Source organism: Procambarus clarkii, chromosome 35, assembly GCF_040958095.1.
Source record: "Procambarus clarkii isolate CNS0578487 chromosome 35, FALCON_Pclarkii_2.0, whole genome shotgun sequence".
In the NCBI taxonomy this organism is placed as follows: Eukaryota; Metazoa; Arthropoda; class Malacostraca; order Decapoda; family Cambaridae; genus Procambarus; species Procambarus clarkii.
In genome coordinates this window covers 31,200,581-31,223,216 of record NC_091184.1, presented here as the reverse complement: position 1 = coordinate 31,223,216, position 22,636 = coordinate 31,200,581, and the positions used below count along the sequence as shown (strand labels likewise).

Here is a 22,636-nt window from a genome sequence, read left to right as displayed (position 1 = left end):
CGTTTTTAATTATGCAAATTCGTCACTAGTGTCCAGCCCGACACCGGCCACCATTACTACCGTGTCGTGTAGACTTTGCCACCTGCAGTCAGCATGCACAATGGGGGAGTATAGCAACAGCTTGGCTGGTCGCCGGGATGGTCATGCTCATGCCTCGCACAAAGGGTAAACACGCAAAACCCAGGTACTCCAGGGCAACATGACCCGATACATTGATGAGGCTTGTTGACCAGACCACACACTAGAAGGTGAAGGGACGACGACGATCCTGTCGTCACAATCGACTTGAGAATGGTCCAGGACGGACCGAAACATCGTCGTCCCTTCACTTAGTGTGTGGTCTGGTCAACATACTTTAGCCACGTTATTGTGACTCATCGCCTGTATTGATGAAGCTGAAAAGGAAGTGATGGAGCCGTGAGAACAGCCGGTCGAGACGAGGGCATCAGTACCTGATCAAAATGTGGCCACACATCCTAGCAGAAGCCATGAAGGTGTGCAGCAGACGGCTGACAAGGATAAACAACACCTTAGATACAGGACAAGTCCCACTTGGAACGAAGGTCAACCCACGTGGTACAATTACACAAGAAAGTGGACATGCCATAGTATCTAAATTACAAATAAACATATATGCAAATTACTGGAGAGGATGATATAAAGGAAATTAATGAATCATCTAGAGAGAAAAGTCTTGTCTATATCTATAGCTTCAGAGAAGGCAAATCCTCTTAGCGACTATATTGGAGTTTTAGAGCAAGGCAACAGAGAGACAGTAGGAAAGAGAAGGATGAGGACATCGTATTAGGGAGTATCTCTCTGACAGGAAAGAGAGAGTTACAGTGAAGAGCGACCTCAGGGTAGAGGAAGGTCACAATTAAGAGGCTACAATGGTCAGTCATAGTGGCCTGTACGTTTTCTGATATGAAAGTTGAGGTCATTTACGTATATCAGCGCTTGCGAACGATACAAAACATTACATAAGAGAGACAGGCCACATGTTAATTTCAGGCAAATGCAGAACACCCTGGATAGGCTTGATGGCTGGTCAGAAAAATTGCAGCGCGACATACACCCAGAGATTACAAGGTAATGAGACTTGGCGAGATAGCATGACGACTCACTAAACAATACATGAAAGTGAGACGACCTTTCGGAACAGGAAACGAGGACTTGGGAGTGTATTTAACCACTAACCTCGCACCAGACACTCGCGTAAACAGGATAACAACATCAGTTAACGCTAAACTGGCAAAGTGTAGGAATAGCGAACAAATCCACACGGGCCGTGACGAGGGTTCGAACCTACGTCCGACAGGATCCCAGACACTGCCTTAATCGACTGAGCTACATGGTAAAAGTCCCTCATCACGGCCTTTGTGGATTTGTTCATTTGATGCATCACGCTATTGTGATTTCTGTGTGTAGAAATAGCATTTAGGATGCATCACGCTAGGAACCTTTTAAGAACCAAAGGCAGGAAGCCTTCTGAACACTACACACAGAGATCATACTAACGTGATGCATAAAATGAACAAATCCACAAGGGATTTGTGGACTCAGTCGATTAAGGCAGTGTCTGGGATGCTCCCGGACGCAGGTTCGAATCCTCGTCACGGCCCTTGTGGATTTGTTCTTCTGAACACTGTACACGACATATGTGAAGCCCAGACCAAAGTCTGATCCCACCAGTGTGAACCCCCACACACACAGATATAACACTGTGCGAAAAGGTTTAGAATATGCTACGAGGATCTTACAAGAACTATAAGGAGCAACTAAAACTTTCTCCTATCAGGAGAAACTCAGGAGTAAGGCAGAGTTGAGAAAGTGGACATGTGTAGTAGACGGCAGGGAAAAGCAAGGGACCATAGATGGTCACTTGAGGCACAGAACAATCACAGGGATGTGTCAAAGAAATTAGTTAAGGTACACATACACACCACACACACACACACACACACACACACACACACACACACACACACACACACACACACACACACACACACACACACACACACACAAGACAGGATCAAGAAAGACCAACCGATTGCATCTTCCATCTAGCTCCACCATTACTCTTCAAGCCTGTGGCATGACCTGCTCTCCCACTTCCACACACACAGGCGTCAATAACTCCCACACTATTAAACTAAATCAAACTTCATGTAGCGGACAGGAGTCAAGGTCCAGCCAACTCCCACGACCTGACATCATAAACACTAAACAAAGAGATACTAGCAGCAACTTACAAACTCTTCCCAACAGCGATATAGAGAAAAGTAGGTCGCGAGTTATCCCATTAGATTGTCAGATGGCAGTGGTGGGGGCCCAGGAGCTAAATGTCGACCGTGTGGACAGTACCAGTGTCTGGAGACATACTAGCGTGTATGAGGGTGGAATAAAGAAGCCAGTATGCCCTGAAGAATGTTGTTTTCCCCCATTAGGAAACCCATTCATATCACCAATGGATTTCCTTCCTTCTGTTGTGGTTGTCGCGGTGCATTGCTGCCACGACATGCCTCACTTTCACTCCCATTCTCTCCCTCTCTCTCTCTCTCTCTGTCTCTCTCTGTCTCTCACTCTCTCTCTCTCTCACTCTCTCTCTCTCTCACTCTCTCTCTCTCTCACTCTCTCTCACTCTCTCTCTCTCTCTCACCTCTTCTCCCTCGCACCTTAAGTGTCTCATCAGAAAGGGTCGTAATTGTAATGACTGACACATTCATTGATATCTTGGAACTGGTAAGACAGTTATGACGAGTGGTGAAGGGTGGAATGGGAGGTCAATGGGGTAATAGGGGGTGATGGAAGGTAATGGAGGAGTGATAGGGAGGAAAACGGGGGGGGGGGGGGAAGTGAGTGAAGGGGTAATGGGGGGAAAGATCCTTGTAAATCATAAGTGTGAAGATATTTGTGTCCCTCAAGATTATTCCAAGGTGTTGTTTCTGGGGGCCTAAACGGGATCTGGGGGCCTACACGGGATCTGGGGGCCTACACGGGATCTGGGGGCCTACACGGGATCTGGGGGCCTACACGGGAGCAGTTACATGGTGAGGTGGTCGGTGAAGTAACAAACACGCACCTAGTTATACGCGTCTAATTATACACACTTAGCTGTACATACCTAGTTATATGCACCTAGTTGTATGCACCTAGTCATGCTTGCAGGGTCAAGCATTTGCCTATAAGCCCCACCTTTCAGGACTCTTTTCACTCGTTTTTTCCATATTTACACTTAAAGTTGTGTATGGAGCTGACTTCGACAACTTCCTCATCTAGTCCATCCCACTCATTTACGACTCTTAGACTGAAAACATTTCTTGTGTGTGTGTGTGTGTGTGTGTGTGTGTGTGTGTGTGTGTGTGAACATTCAACACAGCTTGTGACTACGACACCCGTTCAACACGACAGCCGGGGCTCGATCAGTAGAGTTTAACCATTCGCGTATTCCACTCAGGCCAGAGTGGAATACGCGCCTTTTCACCGTCCTACAGCAACCTCCACCATTCCATATTGAATTCCAGACTCCATCAGAAGGACAGAATAGACTACCAAAAATATTTTTTTCCTATCAGCTCCATTCAACAGGGAACGGCGGACTCTCAAATGCATGTTGAGAGAGAAGAAAGTTGATGGAATAAGTTGACAGCCGGTTAGAGAGACAAAGGTCGCTTTAACACCCTCGGGCGTCGGCCTATCGGGCCATCATCAATCTTAATCATCCTCTCTCAATCTCAGTTTCTATTTTCCCTTAATTAAATCATCTACTTGGCTGTGGAAACTGCAGACTCGCTAACTGTTCAAAAAGTCAAGTTGGTATAGTATATTTTGACGAAATTTGATAAGAATTGAAATATAATGTTTCTCTGGAACTATTAATAATAATAATGATGGAAGAATTTCATACATAAATATTAAAAAGTTTTGACTCGTATAATAATACAAGTGTCAGGGAATATAGTATATAATAAAACTGTGTATCATTAACAATAACATTAATGTTATTAGCATAGCAAAATTCTCAATAATGTTTATTGTTATAGGTGATGTTTGGCTCAGGATATTTACTATGGTTTAAGTTAACTAGTAATTAGTAATGTGACAGTGTTGGTGTTCGTTGTGGTGGTGATAGTGGTTGTGGTGATGATAGTGGTGATAGTGGTGGTGGTCACTCGAGGACAATAGACTTCACGTGGGCCAACGGTCAGTCGCTCGCAGGGAAACCCTTCCCCTTTCTGTCAAGTGAAGAAGAAATGAACAAGAAACTTAAGTCATTTAAGTTGTCAGGTGCGAGAGTTGTTTCTGCTGCGTCTCCAGCACTGGAAGTGCTTCTTCTTCTTCTCCCTACTTGTCCTGCAATATTTTTTTGCTTCTCAACCCTCCTTTTTTGTGCTCAACTGTTCCCGTTACTTGACTTACGCTGTTTCTCTTCCATTGCCTGCATTGTATTTGTGCATTTCTGTTTCTCCTGCTCTGTTGTAGGTCTCCTGTTACTTCCTTATGTACTTCATATCCTATGTACCTGTGTGCCAGGCCTGCCTACACAATTTACAGAGGGATCGTCGAGGACGTCGATAGTAGCATAACCCGGGTAATTTCCGTCCAACTCAGCAAAGATTTTATAATGGAACAACAGCATTAAAAGATCAATATGTTTGACAATTACATCAAGTATTTAACCTAGGTTTAAATATGTCATTTTTATTAAGAATTGTTGTTGTTTTATAGGGTTGCATAATATGAATTTTCATACTGCAGATTGCAAATGATTGCATACATTTCCAATGATCGCATTGTATACTGGCATGTTCATAATATATATTGGTAACGTTCATAATATGTTAGAACTGTTCGTAGCATGCACTAGGAATATTCGTAATGTATATTAGTAACGTTCGCAATTTATCTATAATACATATTATGTGTGTAATAACTGTAATGTATCTTTACATATATATTCGTAAAACCTATAATATACATTTATAATATGTGGATTGCAGTGATATGTATGTAGTGCCTGCAATGCATGTATTCAATGAATGTGATGTATGTTTGCAAGAGGTTAGGAATGTATTAAAATACGCTCATACACTCCCCTCTCACGTTGCGACATTAATGACAATTCCTACGAGAGTTCCCTCTCTTAAGTTAATAAATATTAACTTAAGACTTCCCCCCTCCTCCTATGTACGGTGTTTGGAAGACAAAACAACTGAAATCATTATTAAGAGAGAGCCATTACCTTTCTAGCGATCCACAAACTCGATAACGAATATCAAAAAATAAGATATTCTTATTCATATTCTTGAAGAATATCAGGATCTGTTTGACGAATCTAATAAGACTAATTACATACACCAGAATACAAGATGATAAAGTTTAAAATCTGGCAAAAAAACATTAATATCTGCAGGCGAGGAGTCACACTAACGTGGCTAATGTTGACCAGACCACACACTAGAAGGTGAAGGGACGACGACGTTTCGGTCCGTCCTGGACAATCGACTTGAGAATGGACCAGGACGGACCGAAACGTCGTCGTCCCTTCACCTTCTAGTGTGTGGTCTGGTCAACAACATTTATATCTCTTTACTCTACAGCAAGGACGAGCATGAACAACCTCTACAGCCTCTGTGTTAATGTGCCCTCTGGCGACAAACGGGCTCTATTGGTAGCGCCAGATAACCTCTTAAGATCACTCAACAAATTAGAATGTAAACACGTAACCAGTAATGGGAAGCCAGCGAGTAACAACCTCCCATGATAATATATAATAGGAGACATAAAAGAGCAGTCGAGCTGATTTAATAGAGCACGAGGGGGGGGGGGGGGGAGACGGGGGATACATTAGAGCCAGAGTGCTCTATATTACCAGGCTTGGCTCCTCTCCATGCTGACTTCCAATTTACAGTGTCTTGCCACAGCGAAGCTCGCGGCCATGAGACAAGTTTCTGCCTCGTGTAAATTATTTTGTTTCTCCTGTTGAGATCTGCTTCCTGCGGCCGGAGGGTAAATACAGCTGTCTTGGGCTGTATTCCTTCCCTTCCTAGATGGGGTCCACGTTCTCACAAGGTAGGCTCATCCTGTCTGTGCTAGGTGAACAGAGGCATCAGGTGTAGAGAAAGCGGGCCCGGACGGTTCACCCTGCTTAGGGACCAATCATTCGTGATGGGTCATGTTATAATATGATATCAGAATACAAGGATATCACGCCAGCGTGAGATATCTCTGAGAGAAGCTTTGGAGTAGAACTGGGTATCGAACTAGCGTTCTGGGTCGCCTCAGACGCGCGCCTCAACCCACAGCACCAAGATCTGCTATATGGTGGGTTATCAACTCGTCCTCTTAAAAATAACGTTACTTTTGGCTCGTATGCGCGCTATGGCCAGATGTTCTTCTTAATTTTGTAAGTTGAAGAACTGAGCTTTTCTAAGTTCTTCTTAAATAAATTCTTCTTCTAGTTCTTCTTCCGTCTGACGTTAATACGGTCAGAGCCAATATCGTAAGTTTAGTCGTAATATCGAATGTTTCACTGAATCTCTCAACATCTTCAGCGACAGAGAGTCATTAGCTACGCGACAGCACAGATTGATGATTGATGAAGATTAAGCCACCCAAAAGGTGGCACGGGCATGAATAGCCCGTAAGTGGTGGCCCTTTTGAGCCATTATCAGTATCAAGAGATGATACTGGAGATCTGTGGAGGTGGGACTGCACCCTGCGTGACGAGAGATGTCTCCCGTCACGCGACAGCACAAGTTACATCACATGTAACTATGTGAGAGGTGAGGATGGCTGTTATACCATGTCGACGCCAGTTCGGGGTTGTTAGCGAGGCGCGGGATGGTAGTTTGTCTTGGTTTTTGGAGAATATTATTACGTAAAATGTCATTGGCTGTTGATAGTTGAATGTAATGTTTACTATGTAGTGCTTTAGCTATGTTTAATCTTCTATTATCGTTGCATCTGTCGATTATTTCCGTGTTATTGGTCAGGCTGTGTGGTGATGGTCTAGTTGTGTGTTAAACAATCTTTCATAGACCACACACTAGAAGGTGAAGGGACGACGACGTGTCGGTCCGTCCTGGACCATTCTCGACTTCAGAATGGTCCAGGACGGACCGAAACGTCGTCGTCGTCCCTTCACCTTCTAGTGTGTGGTCTGGTCAATATACTTTAGCCACGTTATTGTGACTCATCGCCTGCAACCTTTCACAGAGCCTTTCACAGAGCCAAGGTGAGGAAAATAAACAGGACAAGTTCTGTAGCACTGACCAATTATTCCTTTGTACCGGCTAAGTAAAACTAGACACATATTGAACACACATTCAAGTAATCAATGCAAATATGCAAATATCGTGATATTTACAAAATAAAATCGTTAGCAGCGAATTGCTTTTTAAAGTTGTATACGAACTGTGGAAAAACGTATTTGATGGAAAACTGATATACACCCCCAAAAAAATATTCATATAGTATGTTTGGTTATTGGGTTTTCTTTTTTTGACGGTGGAGGCGTTTGAGTCGCATTCCAGCTCCGATCCTGCCCAGAGGTGTGCCAGGTAAGTTACGGGCTCACCATAGCCCGTGCTACTTGGAACTTGTTCCGAGTAGCTGAATCTATACTAACAACAACTCCATCCTGACCAGCGGTACTCGTGGAACACCAACATGCAAAAATTATTTTAGATTCATCACGAAGTTAAAGAAAGTTCTAGCTTATGGATCTACACTATTTGTCGAAACATTTATGTCTTTAAATAGAAATATCTGTGTCAGTTTGTTCGAGGTTGGAGCCCAGACGCTTGATACTAGATTACCGAATTTTTTCCCAGTAATTGCTGTCGGGTGTGTGTCCAACATGGACGGGTCGGTATAGGCGTTAAAGAAACGGGTGTCACATGACAATGCAAAACGTTCTCCCAATAATACATTTACGTGAAGTGTGATTATACTAAAAATTATAATCATGCTCAACTGTGAATGATTATAATTGATTATTTTATTTTATTATGTGCTCATGATACCAACATTTTAAAAATTTTACCTATTGTACTTTGGCTATAATAGGGAAATCTAATTGTTACTGAGCAGTGATGGATACCTAGTGTGCTCAATAACCTAACTACTGCCACGGCAGTAACAACAATGCCACCCTCACATCGCACGTCTAGGCCTGGCAGAGAGAGAGAGAGAGAGAGAGAGAGAGAGAGAGAGAGAGAGAGAGAGAGAGAGAGAGAGAGAGAGAGAGAGAGAGAGAGAGAGACAGAAAGAGAGCGGAGAGTGTTGGGAAGACACAGAGACAGATAGAAACCGTAAGATAGGCACACAGGAAGACAGGCAGACAGATAAAGAAACAAGATGATAGACATAAACAGAAAGATGGAAAACATACAGACACACAGACAGATCTGTGGTGCCCGGGGCGACCCTGGTACCGAGGGGGGTATATACTACCTAGCACAAGATAAATAGACTTAAAATACACAGAACAGAAGCCAAGAGTTCAATAAACAGTCACTTCAAAAGGTAGAACATTGAGCAACCAGGTGCACGACCTGAATATGGCTGACCTACACACACACACACACACACACACACACACACACACACACACACACACACACACACACTAGGCTATAGGCTGGAATCCCTTACACGCATACTATGCACAGTATTGGGAAAGAATAAGGATGAGCCTGGAAAAGAATAGCCTTTGTCACTCAACACCGCCAGAGGGTGACGAAGAACTGCCAGCACAGAGACATGACAGAGCCCTTGACGAACTACAAGAAATGAGTGCACATGATTGAGAAACAGGGAAGTTATTTTAAAAGATCAAGGGACATTTAATCGATGGCAGAAAGCGCGAAGAACTAACAGAGAAGAGAGAGAGAGAGAGAGAGAGAGAGAGAGAGAGAGAGAGAGAGAGAGAGAGAGAGAGAGAGTGAGAGAGAGAGAGAGAGAGAGTGAGAGAGAGGAAATAATCAACAGACACAGTGACAATAGGAGACTGAAAATCAACGAGACATTACAATATCAAACAAGTCATCTGCCAACACCAAACTTCAGTGTACCAGCTGTGAGGACACGACGGTATACACAACTGTCATGGGAACATTGGAGATTGACAAGTTACAATGAACCAACTGGCCCAAAAGTGAGGTGCTTCACCTCATCCTCGGCTATACATCCATCAGCAGGAAGCGGCGTAACCATTCGAACTCGACCTTTGATAATGTTAACAAAGCTTTGACTTCACTGTCTACGATAATCAGACAGTGAAGCCTGTCCTACGATGTCTCAGCTGGATTGTTTGTTGGTTTTCAAAAGGTTTGGTCTGCCAAGGTATGCCTTACTGTACCGTGGAGTTGAGGGGGGAGTTATGTATTTCCTCTGAGGCATCCAAATTGTGTGGCAGAAATTTTGAGAGGCGTTCTGCCCATTCTTACACTCGCTGTCCCTTCTTTCTCTCCCACACACATGTTGTTAAAGATTCGCTACCCGGAACAAAAAGTTCCAAATAGCACGGGCTATGGTGAGCCCGTAGTCCCACACACAGCCGTCCTTCTCCTTCCTCCCAGGCATCTCTACCTCCAGGCTCGCGGCCCGCTCTACTTCACTAGGGGAATGGCAGCCTTTTGCTGGCCTTTACAACTGGAGCATAAAAGCTTTTTCCTGTCTGGGAATCACTTTGAAATAACTGTGTTTACGAGAGTTTCCTCAATTCTACATATTTCGACCTTTCCTTGGAGAAAATATATATGTATAAGTATGACAGTGTCAGACCACGGAGGAAAAATTGAAACTGGGATTTCCTTAAGTACTTTCGTATATTAATACATCTTCAGAAGGCGAAATAATATAATAATATACGAAAGTACTTAAGGAAATTCCTGTTCCAATTTTTCCTCCGTGGTCTGACACTGTCACATTTTTCATCACGTGTTAATTTTCGTGATTGACACACACATATATAAGTATATAAGTTGTCCATGGTTAACCACGATTAACCATACTGGAAGACAGGAGAACATTTCTCACCTTTGTGTGTGTGTCTTCTTTACGGCTTCGTTTTTTTCTATTATTTATTTTTGTTTTTCCTTTTATACTGACTATCCCATTTTCGAAGCTTCGAGCCCGACCTTGCCGCTCCTCTGGGACTTCCTGGAAATGTTTCAAGTAATCCTTCTTTATTTTTGGTCTTTAATTAAAGCTGAAACGCACGTGGGACGAAGCACCTGGGTGGTGTATATTGTAGTTTCCTATCCGTCACTGCGGGTTGGGTGCGGTTTAGAGAGGAATAGCGTGGAGCCCTGTAGGGGCAGCGTGTAGCCCTGTGGGGGCAGCGTGTAGCCCTGTGGGGGCAGCGTGGAGCCCTGTGGGGGCAGCGTGTAGCCCTGTGGAGGCAGCGTGTAGCCCTGTGGGGGCAGCGTGTAGCCCTGTGGAGGCCAGCGTGTAGCCCTGTGGGGGGCAGCGTGTAGCCCTGTGGGGGCAGCGTGTAGCCCTGTGGAGGCCAGCGTGTAGCCCTGTGGAGGCCAGCGTGTAGCCCTGTGGAGGCTAGCGTGTAGCCCTGTGGAGGCCAGCGTGTAGCCCTGTGGAGGCAGCGTGTAGCCCTGTGGGGGCAGCGTGTAGCCCTGTGGGGGCAGCGTGGAGCCCTGTGGGGGCAGCGTGTAGCACTGTGGGGGCAGCGTGTAGCCCTGTGGGGGCAGCGTGTAGCCCTGTGGGGGCAGCGTGTAGCCCTGTGGGGGCAGCGTGTAGCCCTGTGGGGGCAGCGTGTAGCCCTGTGGGGGCAGCGTGTAGCCCTGTGGGGGCAGAGTGTAGCCCTGTGGGGGGCAGCGACTTACAAGTGGCGACTTGGTACCCAAATGAGCCACAGGAATGTTAGAAAGAATTTTTTCAGTGTCAGAGTAGTTAACAAATGGAATGCATTAAGTAGTGATGTGGTGGAGGCTGACTCCATACACAGTTTCAAATGTAGATATGATAGAGCCCAGTAGACTCAGGAATCTGTACACCAGTTGGTTGATAACTTAGAGGCGGAACCAACGAGCCATAGCTCAACCCCCGCAAGCACAACTAGGTGAGTACACACACACACACACACATTAAACATGTGCTTGTGTAAGAGTATTCAAGAGAGGATAGAGGACAGTATGAGCAGCAGAGTCACGTAAGCACCACACAAAACACACAAGGGGATCCACTTCAAGCACTAGGGAGTCCAATCTCGTATCGTCATTAACACAAAAGGATTCAATTCCGGAAGGAAATTGACTTTTCCGGTTAGCCATTAATGGCTAAATTTATGGTCGAATTCCGAATAATTAGAAATGACAAACACTGTCCACTATGTGGTAAACCCTGAAGCTTCTGGTGCGGGGGCTAAGTGCCCTCTGCCCTATTCACTAGCCCTCTGCCCCCATTACTGCCCTTTTTACCTGCCCTTTGCCCCCGTTACTGCCCCTGCTACCGACCTCTTCACTCGTTCTCCCTCTCCAAAAAAAGGAAACCTTCCATGATGTGGACACTTTATCTGGGGTGTCATTAGACTGTTGTGAGTCGCTTGGTGTTAAGGTAGAGTCCCGTGGTGCTTATGTACTAGACCAGCTTGTAGGTACGAGCACCAGCTTCACCACCATTCACTTATATCAGAGAACACCAGCCCCGATTGTGGTTCCTGCAAGTTTGTTACAATTGGGGGTTCGTGCTCTCTTATTTAAGTGAATTGTGTCAATAAAACCGAACTCCTGGTCTGTGGCTATATATATAATGACTATATTATATATATATAATGGCTCCTATAATTGCGGACTTCGGTTATAAGGGTTGGCTGGTTTTAATATCTCGCTAGGACAATGGCCGCCACGGAGGAAGCTGTCTTTATATAAGATCTATTTTCTTCCTTTTCTCTAGTTTTTTAAGTCCACTTATGCGACGTGACTCTGGTGAGCGTTAATGGACAGACTCCCACGTAATTGTGAGTGGCGGAGTGGGGTGGGTGGGAGGGTGGAATGGACAGGAGGGTGGGATGGAGAGGGGTGGGTAGGTCAGTGTGGGTGCCCGGGAATTGTAAGATAAATTGGTCTGAATTGTTAAAAAAATATACAAAGTTTGTGAACCTGTACACACACACACACACACACACACACACACACACACACACACACACACACACACACACACACACACACACACACACACACACCTCGGGACCAAAGAGCCAGAGCTCAACCCTCGCAAACACAACTAGGCAAGTACACACACACACACACACACACACACACACACACACACACACACACACACACACACACACACACATACACACACACACACACACACACACTCATAAGTCAATTTACTGTACAAGTGCATTACGTTAATGGTCGCAGCAACTCCTCCACGCGGGAGCCCAAATAATGCATTCATATATAATATCATTACGCTCTCATTACTGTTTAATTCTAAAAATGGAATTATAAACTCAACCATAATTCTCATACGCAAATTTAGTTATAAAAATTCCCCAGGAATTGAGGATATAAACAAAAGCAGGAAGAACATCATGGCTACAAATACAGTATAACCAACAACAGAAACAACAACTACACTAACAGAAGAAACAATAACACTAACAGAAATAACAGTAATTCTGTTACTTGTATGTCGGAAGTAACGCTTCTCTGTGGCGTCACTAACGTCCCTGAGGTCACTTACATCACTGACGTCGCTTGTGGATACTTCCCATCCTCTAACTACCATAAACTACCCTGAACGAGAGAGTTCAGAACCACTGGTACAGCCTGAATACAATTGGTGGGGCTCGCGTGCAGCGCTTAACTACTCTCTGGAGTAATTGTCAACTGCTGTTGGCTTTTCTCATATCCCAGCTCCTTGTTCTCATATCACAGCTCCTTGTCCTTATATCCCAGCTCCTTGTCCTCGTATCCCAGGTCCTTGTCCTCATATCCCAGCTCCTTGTCCTCATATCCCAGCTCCTTGTCCTCATATCCCAGCTCCTTGTCCTCATATCCCAGCTCCTTGTCCTTATATCCCAGCTCCTTGTCCTTATATCCCAGCTCCTTGTCCTCGTATCCCAGCTCCTTGTCCTCGTATCCTAGGTCCTTGTCCTCGTATCCCAGGTCCTTGTCCTTATATCCCAGCTCCTTAAAGCGCAGCAATGACGCAGCTTAGTACGTTGTTTTTGAGGTGTTAGACCCCATTCCTTTGTAACGTGCGATTATGTTACGTTGTTGGGTTGAATAGATACACAATGTTTAGTGAGTTTCATATTTATTTAGTAGTCCTGGATACAGCAGTGTCGTAGACGTTGAGACAAAGCCTGGAGCAGAGCAGAGAGCTGAGTGTGGCCGGAGTCGTGGAGCTCTATGTGGGAGAGCGTGGCGGCTCGATTGGGAATTGCGAGTGTCTGAACTCGGGGAGCGAGAGCGTTGTAGCTGGATGCGGTCGTAGTCTGCTGTCTGCTCTGTGTCGAAGCGGTAGCGTCTTGGGTCGATCAGAACTGCCTACGCCGAGTACTACATTCTTGACTGGAGATTGTACTGTTTTCTATTCGCCAAATCGTTGCTTATATGGTGATTACACCTCAGCTCCCTCCCACAAGGTGAGAAGAGTATTACCTGTAATTGGGGAAAGGATTGTAGCTTCTGTAATTAGTCATGCTATTAAGATAATGAGATAATGGAGCGAGTATAAGATTAACTCGCTACACCTTCAAAAGACGCGCTGTAGCCTAGCACCCAACAAGAGGTACAGCGCGCCTAGCCTCAGAAGCCTAGTGGTTTAAATCTCAATATTTATGGCGGGAACGGTTTCCGAGCCTACTTCCTTTCACTTGAAGTTCCCTTGCCACCAAGACAGATGAGGCCATCTTGTTATAATTAACGGCCTAAGATCATGTTCTACTGCCATAATTTAGAAGCTAGATTAGACTAGGTCACTAAAACACCCAGGGGAATATATCACGGTAAAGCCTGCTGGCTTGGTTGCTTATTCTACCTCTTCTGTTTCTTCTCCTTCCTTCCTTCTTATATCCTGTTCCTTCTTTCTCCTTTTCTCAATCTCACACACAACGAAGGGAGAATTGAAACTGGAATTTCCTTAAGTGCTTTCGTATTTAATAATACATCTTCAGAAGGATCATCCTTCTGAAGACGTATTATTATGTATCTTCATCCTTCTGAAGATGTATTATTATGTATCTTCATCCTTCTGAAGACGTATTATTATGTATCTTCAACCTTCTGAAGATGTATTATTATGTATCTTCATCCTTCTGAAGATGTATTATTAAATAGGAAAGTACATAAGGAAATTCCTGTTTCCAATCCTTCCTTCGTGGTCTGACACTCACATTTTTCATCACGTCTTAATTTTCGTGATTTACACATATATATACATACATACATATATACATACATACATATATACATACAAGTAAAAAAATATTAGTAACCATTACTCATGGGCGGAGAATTGCCAAATAATTGTTCCATTTCTCTGAGCTGAGGAAAAAGACTTGAGTCAGACTTTTGAGTCAGACTTGTGGATAATATATTTAGGAACACGAAAGCTGAACGAACGTTACATATTTAGAACGTGCCAAGCGGAAGTCACGAAATGGTGAGAAACGAAATGAAAATATTTGAAATAGCTTATTGGTTTGCGAAATGTGTAGTATTTAACTACTATTAGTGATATTAAGTGTGTGTATAATTACCTAAGTGTAGTTACAGGATGAGAGCTATGCTCGTGGTGTCCCGTCTTCCCAGTACTCTTTGTTTTGTCTTCATCTTTGCTCCTTTAGCTTGAATCTATGACCTCCTGTTCTTGAAGTTACAGTTCTCAGGGCTTTCTCTGTCAATTTTTGTAGCTGCCCGTTATTATATTGTATTTAGTAATTGTATCTCCTCTTTTTCTTCTGTCTTTCAGTTTTGGGAAGTTTAACTTCTCTAGCCTCTCCTCGGAGCGCGTTTATCAGTTCCAGGAGCCATTCAGTTGCATGCCTTTACACCTTTTCCAATTTGTTGATGTACTTTTTGAGATATGGGCACCATACAACCACTCCATATTCCAATTTTGTTCTCACAAAAGTCACGGAGAAATACTTTAATATTTAACCATTCATGTATTTAAAAAAAAACGATTCTGAAGTTAAAAAGCGGATGATAGGCTCTTCGCACAATGTTATGTGTGGGTATGTGCGTGCGTGCATGTGTGTGCGTGCGTGCATGTGTGTGCGTGCGTGCATGTGTGTGCGTGCGTGCATGTATGTGCGTATTTAATATTCATTCCTGCAAGATCGAGCTTTTAGCTTTTGGATCCCGCCTTTCAAACCGTCGGCTGTCTAATGTAATGACTCCCGACCTCTTTTTCCTCCATTATATCTACTACATATCTCTCTCTCACACACACCTAGCGGTAAATAGGTACCTGGGAGTTGGACAGCTGTTGCAGGCTGCTTCCTGGGGATGTGTATGTGTACTCACCTATTTGTGCTTGCGGGGGTTGAGCTTTGGCTCTTTGGTCCCGTCTCTCAACCGTCATTCAACTGGTGTACAGATTCCTGAGCCTACTGGGCTCTATCATATCTACATTTGAAACTGTGTATGGAGTCAGCCTCCACCACATCACGGCCTAATGCATTCCACCTGTGTGTGTGTGTGTGTGTGTGTGTGTGTGTGTGTGTGTGTGTGTGTGTGTGTGTGTGTGTGTGTGTGTGTGTGTGTGTGTGTGTGTGTTAAAATGGTCTCGCGTCTAAGAGTACACACGAAGGCACTCCAAGAGCCGTACTTGTGTGCGTGATCAGATACGGCCTGTTGGCCGTGTACACGGTGGTGTGTACGTGAGTGGCCGTCACGTGTAGGTGAATGAGTGCCACAATCATCACGAGTGTGGTGGTGCAGGTGGTAGGTCAACACGGCACCTTTAACACCCTAGGTGCTGGCACTGACGTGACGCCTCCCTCTCACACCCCTCTCTCTCCCTCACTCTCATCCCTCTCTCTCTCTCCCTTACATCCCTCACTCGCTCTCTCTCACCCACTCGCCACTTTCCCCTCACTAGCATCCGGATAGGAAAAGTAGGATGTGAGGAGTACCTACGTGAGGGAAGGGGGCTTGGGCGGGCCTGGGGACCGACAGAGGAAGGTCTGGGTGTCGACAACCAGTGAACAAAACCAGTTTCTGGCCTGGGGCGGGCCTGGGGCGGGCCTGGGGACAGTGGCGACGGCCTGAGGTGAGGAAATGGGGAACCTGGAGGGAACATCTGGAATAAGTGATGGAAGGCCTGGGGAAAACCTGGGGAACTCCTGGGGAAAAACCTTGGGAAAATCTAGAAAGGAAATGGAAGGGTCTATTAAGAAAATAAGATGGGTCCCCTTGAAGAAACAGCTAGAGTAAGTCTGGGGAGGGAATAGGGTGGGTCGGGGTAGATAACAGGGTAGGGCCTGGGAAGAAAATAGGATGAAATTGGGGTGGAAATGAATAAAGAAACGATAATTGTGGAGAACGCGGACTGTAGAGGAAATGAAGAGGGAGTGTATATGGACAGACAGGGAGGCGTGTGTGTGTATTTACTATTTCTGCCCGCAGAATCGAGCTATTAGCGCTTGGACCCCACCTTTCTAACCCATCTATTTTTTCCTCCTATTATGTCTACTACGTATATTTATCCCGAACACACACACACACACATTCCCAAGAAGCAGCCGTCTAACTCCCAGATACCTAGTTATTGCTAGTTGAACAGGTGCATCAGACGAAAGAAACTCTGCTCATTTGTCTCTGCCTCGGCCGGAAATCGAACCCGAGTTCTAAGGACTACGACCCCCGAGCTCTGTCCATCCAGTCGCGAGGCCCCTGTGTGTATTCACCTAGTTGTGCTTGCGGGGGTTGAGCTCTGTTCTTTCGGCCCGCCTCTCAACTGTCAATCAACTGTTTCTAACTACTACTACTTCCCCCCCCCCCCACACACACACACCATACACACACACGCCCCAGGAAGCAGCCCGTGACAGCTGACTAACTCCCAGGTACCTATTTACTGCTAGGTAACAGGGACATAGGGTGAAAGAAACTCTGCCCATTATTTCTCGCTGGCGCCCGGGATCGAACCCGGGACCACAGGATCACGTGTACAGCGTGCTGTCCGCTCGGTCAAGTGTGTGTGCGCGCGCGCTGACCTAATTGTACTCATCTAATTGTGCGTTCGGGGGTTGATATTCAGCCAGTTGTGGCCAGAGTAGCACTGTACCAGCCAGTGCTGGCGAGAGTTCTAACTAGAGAGTTCTAGCACAGAGTAAGATAACTGAAAACACAGCAATAAGCCAATATGACTCTGTAGCACTTGGAAGATCTATGAAGCAAAGGAGCGGGGATAGAACGGAAGATAGGAACTGTACCTAACCACTTGGATCATCGAGAATCGAACGCTGACCTGCAAGAATCGGGACCTCCTCTGTGCCGACGAATCCATGAGCATTTGCTCAGGAACAGATGGCAGCATTCGTGTCTCCCTCCAGAAGCCACCTGGACCATGTTCCTTCGTCACTTTCACTGGCATGACTAAATGCAACAATCATTTTCCCCCCGTAATTTTCTCTGGTCGCCAACATGCGGTCGTCTCCCTCCGTCATCGTTGTCGTCCTCGCCGCCGTCGTAAACATCGGACGATACCGCCACTTCTCCCTCCTTCTTCTGCTCCTCGTCCAGCTCCGTGTTATCGCGTGTTTACCATTTCCCTGTTCGCTGACGGCCACTTATATTTGCTGGTCTCGTGCTCACACGGAGGGAGAAACAATAGAGACGGAAGGAACCATCTGGGGAAAATGGAGACGCTCAAGATCTGGGGAGAAACGAGAGCAGCCGGGTATATACTCCGCTACCGACGCTTGCTACTGGGGCGGAGTTGGTCACGATGGGTCTGGACGATGGGCCTGGACGATGGGCTTGGACTACGAGTTCTCAACGATGGAACATGGTGATAGGCCAGGATAATAGAGTCCGGAAGATGGGTCACAATAATGGGCTTCCAAAGACCGAGTTCTCCATGATGAGTCAGAGAAAAGTCAAAGGCATTAGGCTCCCTCTGTATCAACGGTTATTCCAAACACCTCTACGAACACACAAACATACAAGCCCACACAAATCACTTAGAAACAAAACTTCTACACCCCGGGCCACACACACATGAGCCACAGTATAATAAAAAATATCTCACAGATATTAGTAGCTAAATCAGCGCTATTTGCTAGAATGTAGCGGCTAGTGCGTCAATCCACATCCTTTGGCGACTCTTAAAAACATAGGAACTTAGGAATCAATGAAACTGTAGAAGTCCTAATAGTCCATAGGAGTCAGCTCCTATTTATACCCGCCAAAACTCATTCATATATCTAACCTACGCTTGAAACAACCCCGTGATCCCACGCCTATTATTTTACACGGTAATTGGTTTCAAAATCAATTAGTACTCCTATTTACAAACCAATATTTACACAGCTCTTTTATGAATCAAATCTTATTTAATTTTTAACAGCTGTTTTGTGTGATTTATTTAGCACTTTATTAATATTTCCCTTAAGGGATCTGTAATACACGAGAGCAGAACTAGCCAAAACTACTCAGGCCCTTAGGGATGTATGTTAATTATTATCCCAATAAACTTACCTGAAATTGGATCCCCCTAATTCCAGGCCTTTCTGGCGAATATAAATTAAGCTTTCTTAATCCCTTTTTACAAGGAAGGTTTCTAATTCCTGAGTCTAGCATTGTCACTCTTGTGTGTTCACCTTCATGTTCATTTATGTTCATTCAATTGTCTCATTGCTAGCGTGTTAAGATTTTAATTCCAATGTACTATTTGATTGGTTTGAACATTTAATCTCACACATTCGACTCTACACAGTCTCACATCTCATGACTCCGACACAACATAGTCGACTCATCAATCTGGAACTATACATTTAATCCATAACGACGAGAATAGCACAATGAAGGCACAAGAACATGATGCATTTAATAGAAAATATTGAGATTATAGAAAATGGTTACTAGAAAATTAATAATAGGTAATAATAGTAGGCTTCACTATAGTTCGTCTACTAATGCCTTTTTCCTCTCCTATTCTCCCCTCCTTCCCTTCCCTTCCCTGCAGTTTCCTTCACCTGAAGGTAACACGTCTTGAAAGGTCGTTTCGACAATAGGCACAATGGCCTTGGGAGAGGTCATATAAGAATTAGGCACATTAGATAACTAGGCATCGTTAAGAAGAGACTTCAGAACTGGCCAAATATGCATTAGTCCTTAATGAAACTGAGGATAAAGCAGGACACATTTACAGGGATAAGTGTGAGGACCACAGCAAGAAGTTCCAGGAGGACTTCATAATAGAGCACGAGGACGTGCCCGAATTGAGCAGGCTGTTGTCATACCTCACAGCCCATAAGGACTTGGAAATTACCAGCGATGCGTTACAGCTCCACTCTTGTGCCAGGTAAGTCCACTACGGACTCACCATAGTGCTACTTCGAACTAAAGCAACAACAACCAGCGATTAGGAGGGTAGAAATAGCCTAAGCTACTCTATCCCTTTGAGATGTATTTCTTGCTTATCTCAATAAACATACTTGAACTTGAACCAGCGATGAATTATAGAGGTACCTGCTGGAACTCGGTTCGCTTAAGGCTGTGGAATCAGACATGATCTCACCATGATACAGGGTGAGAGTTCTGCCCCCCTGTGAAACCACTTACTGTATAACAAGTTGCTGGAGACAGACAACCTACCAGAAAAGCTGAAAGAAACCCAATTTACAGAGGCGTACATGAAATCTTCTCATGTTAGTAATCACAAATACCTCTCATCCTGAACAAGTCCACCAGCAACACACCAATCATCACTCTCCATGTCCACCATCAACGCATCAACGTTTTCCATGTTCATCATCAATGAATGCATAAACGCTCCCCAGGAGTATTGATGAGTAATGGCCACACTCTTGTAGTAGGAATGAAAATGGAAGAGCAGGCTATTTGTCAAACTTCGGGGCGCAAACTGCTTTAATTTGTATTCGAGGCTTGTTTGTAAAGGATTTCAATAATTCAGGTTTGTGCACAAAGAGCCTCTCCAATTATTCAGGCTTGGTCAAGAAGAATTGAGCCAATAATTTAGGCTCGTTGAAAAGTATCCGACTACATCTTCTCTTTTTGTCTTTTTCCTATACACTGAATACGATACTTCCAATTTGAGATAATATATTATATAATCTCAAATTATATATATGGTTCTATTGCGACATTTGGACACGTTTTCGGGCCTTGATTATCGTTGTAATTCACTCAGTTTAAGGATCTGGTATCGATTTGTTGATGTCGTGATCCCGATGTGGAGACAGAGAAGGGAGGGTCGGAAGGAATGGGTAAGAGGATGGGAGGGGGAGAGCAATATAAGTGAAGGAACAAATGGGGGATTGAAGCAAAGAATGTGAGAAAGGGTAGAAGCTAGAGGGAAGGAGGGAGGGAAGGGAGGGAGCTAGGAAGCTCTCGAGGGATTCAGGGAGAAAAGAAGAAAGGCGTTGAGGTACAAGTGTAAAAAAACAAAAGTTTTACTGTGGGATGAAAAGAAACACAAAAAGAGGAAAACAAAAAAAGAACAACACAAAAAAAGAGCAACAGAAAAAAGAGGAACATAAAAAAAGAGGACTCGGTAAAGAGAACACACAAGAGCTGAGCGCCACACACCTGCACTGGCAGACTCATCATGGTCTAGTCGGTACTGTGTATGCCAACTATGCAAGTACACCACAGGAAGACGACGCTAAACACACAAAAAATCAAATTAACTAAATGCAAACCAGAACTCATCAACCTACATCACAGCAAACGTGGCCAAATTATGTCAACAAACAGCAAGGGAAAACCAACAAATAAACGAGGAACAAAGAACAAGGACAAAAACCCGCGACCAATATAAATATAATTCTCATCAGAGTGAGAAAGACCAATATAACCTCAGCCAGAGGCTTAGAAAATGCCTCGCTCTAGATTACTTCTCCAAACTTCTTCCCGTTCATTATGAGGCAGGCGCCCTTGATGTGAACCTCTTAAGAGGATGAAAACCTTACAAGTTTCTTAGAGGTCATTTATCTGGCTTAATGTGTACCTTGCTTTGGTCTGGTGCAGGGAGGATGGGGTGAAGTGAATCTATGGACGGGCGGTAGGGATAACGATGCTGCGAGGAAGATATGAGGGATACCATTGCTACTGTGTGGGAAAGATGAGAGATATAAGTACTACTGTATAGGAGAAGTGACACGGCTACTTACTGTGTATATGGGAGATGCTTCTGCTACCATGGAGAGAGAGCGAGGATAGGCTGCTTTTATTGAGCGAGAGCAGAGATAACAATTTAATAATTGCGATGGATTCTTTCACCAGTTTACATTTAAGCATAATAAACAGGCAAATGAACTCTTAGCACAGCTGGCTTCGTTCTTGACCTACAATTGGGGATCCTGGATTAGATTTCCGGGAGGGATAGATATGGTTGGACACGTTTCCTTTCACCAAATGCCGCTGTTCACCTTGCAGTAAATAGGTACCCAGGAATTAGTCAGCTATTGTAGAGTTGAATCCTGGTGAGGGTTATAGGGGAGTTCCCTGGTGGCTTGGGTTTAAATCTTAAGGGGGTTACAGAACTTAAATGATAGACACCGCACTGCTTGGCTTAGTATGCAAGGCCCGATTTACCTAACAAGCAGTGATTTTTGTTATTTTCAAATATTTTTCAAATTGGTTTATTCAAATTAATAATAATATAATATATTAATAATTATCACTTTAACGCGAGCAGCGATATGGACTGGAACTTCCTGGAAGTGAAATCGACGTTTTCGGGCGACCGAGCGGCAACACTGAAAAGTGCATACTCTTTTTCGCTGTCCTGACCTTAATTTTCGATGTACAGATTTCATTTTTGTACCAATGTGTTCGCAATAGAATGATCTATAGGAACATATAAGAACATATGTATATGTCACCAAAGCATGAGTTAAATCACACAAAAAGCTAAAGAACTACATCGATCACTAGCCGTGAGCTCCAAACAGTTAGTTTAGTTCATTTATTATGCTCCAAACAGCGACGAAATGTTTCTATTCTTTTCAGGGCTGTCAACGCCACACTTGTCCTACAGCGTCAAATTTGGTATCACTGTGATCGCAATTAAATTTCCTACACGGACATAAGCATATAAATGTAGAATCATGATCGCGGTCTACACCAAAAGTGTGTGAAGTGCGCGATTACACTTGCCGTGTCAACAATACAATAGTCTTTCCACTAAGTTACAATACAATGCCGTTCTCCCAAATATGCCATGTGCCTATTAGAGAAAACGGAAATTTAATGGCAAACATTTTCATACTATCCCCAAGGCGATCGAATAAGAATTGGATTTTATACAAATATTTTTTAATCGTGCGTAAATTTACGACGCGGGTGTATTTTTAGGAAAAAATACGCGTCGTTTATTTACGACCCAGGAGCGCTAAAGTGTTTTAATTAATAAGAACATGAATATAATATAATATTCATGTTCTAAATATAAC

The 22,636-nt window shown here is 44.3% G+C and overlaps 1 protein-coding gene across 1 annotated transcript; it reads right to left on the bottom strand.

Moving 5' to 3' along the window:
• Positions 1–10,268: 10,268 nt before the first annotated feature.
• On the bottom strand, positions 10,269–17,589 carry LOC138371172 (postacrosomal sheath WW domain-binding protein-like). Its single transcript, XM_069336007.1, has 2 exons — positions 17,464–17,589; positions 10,269–10,829 (listed from the first exon to the last, which is right to left on the bottom strand). The coding sequence occupies exons 1-2, from the start codon at positions 17,587–17,589 to the stop codon at positions 10,269–10,271; spliced, it is 687 nt and encodes a 228-aa protein (XP_069192108.1).
• Between the last annotated feature and the right edge of the window lie 5,047 nt (positions 17,590–22,636).

Coding starts and splice junctions, on each gene's coding strand:
- LOC138371172 (XM_069336007.1), bottom strand. CDS start 17,589: ATGCCAGTGAAAGTGACGAAGGAACATGGTCCAGGTGGCTTCTGGAGG. Junction 10,830..17,463: donor GGAGGTCCCGATTCTTGCAG/GTCAGCGTTCGA, acceptor TGCCCCCCACAG/GGCTACACTCTGCCCCCACA.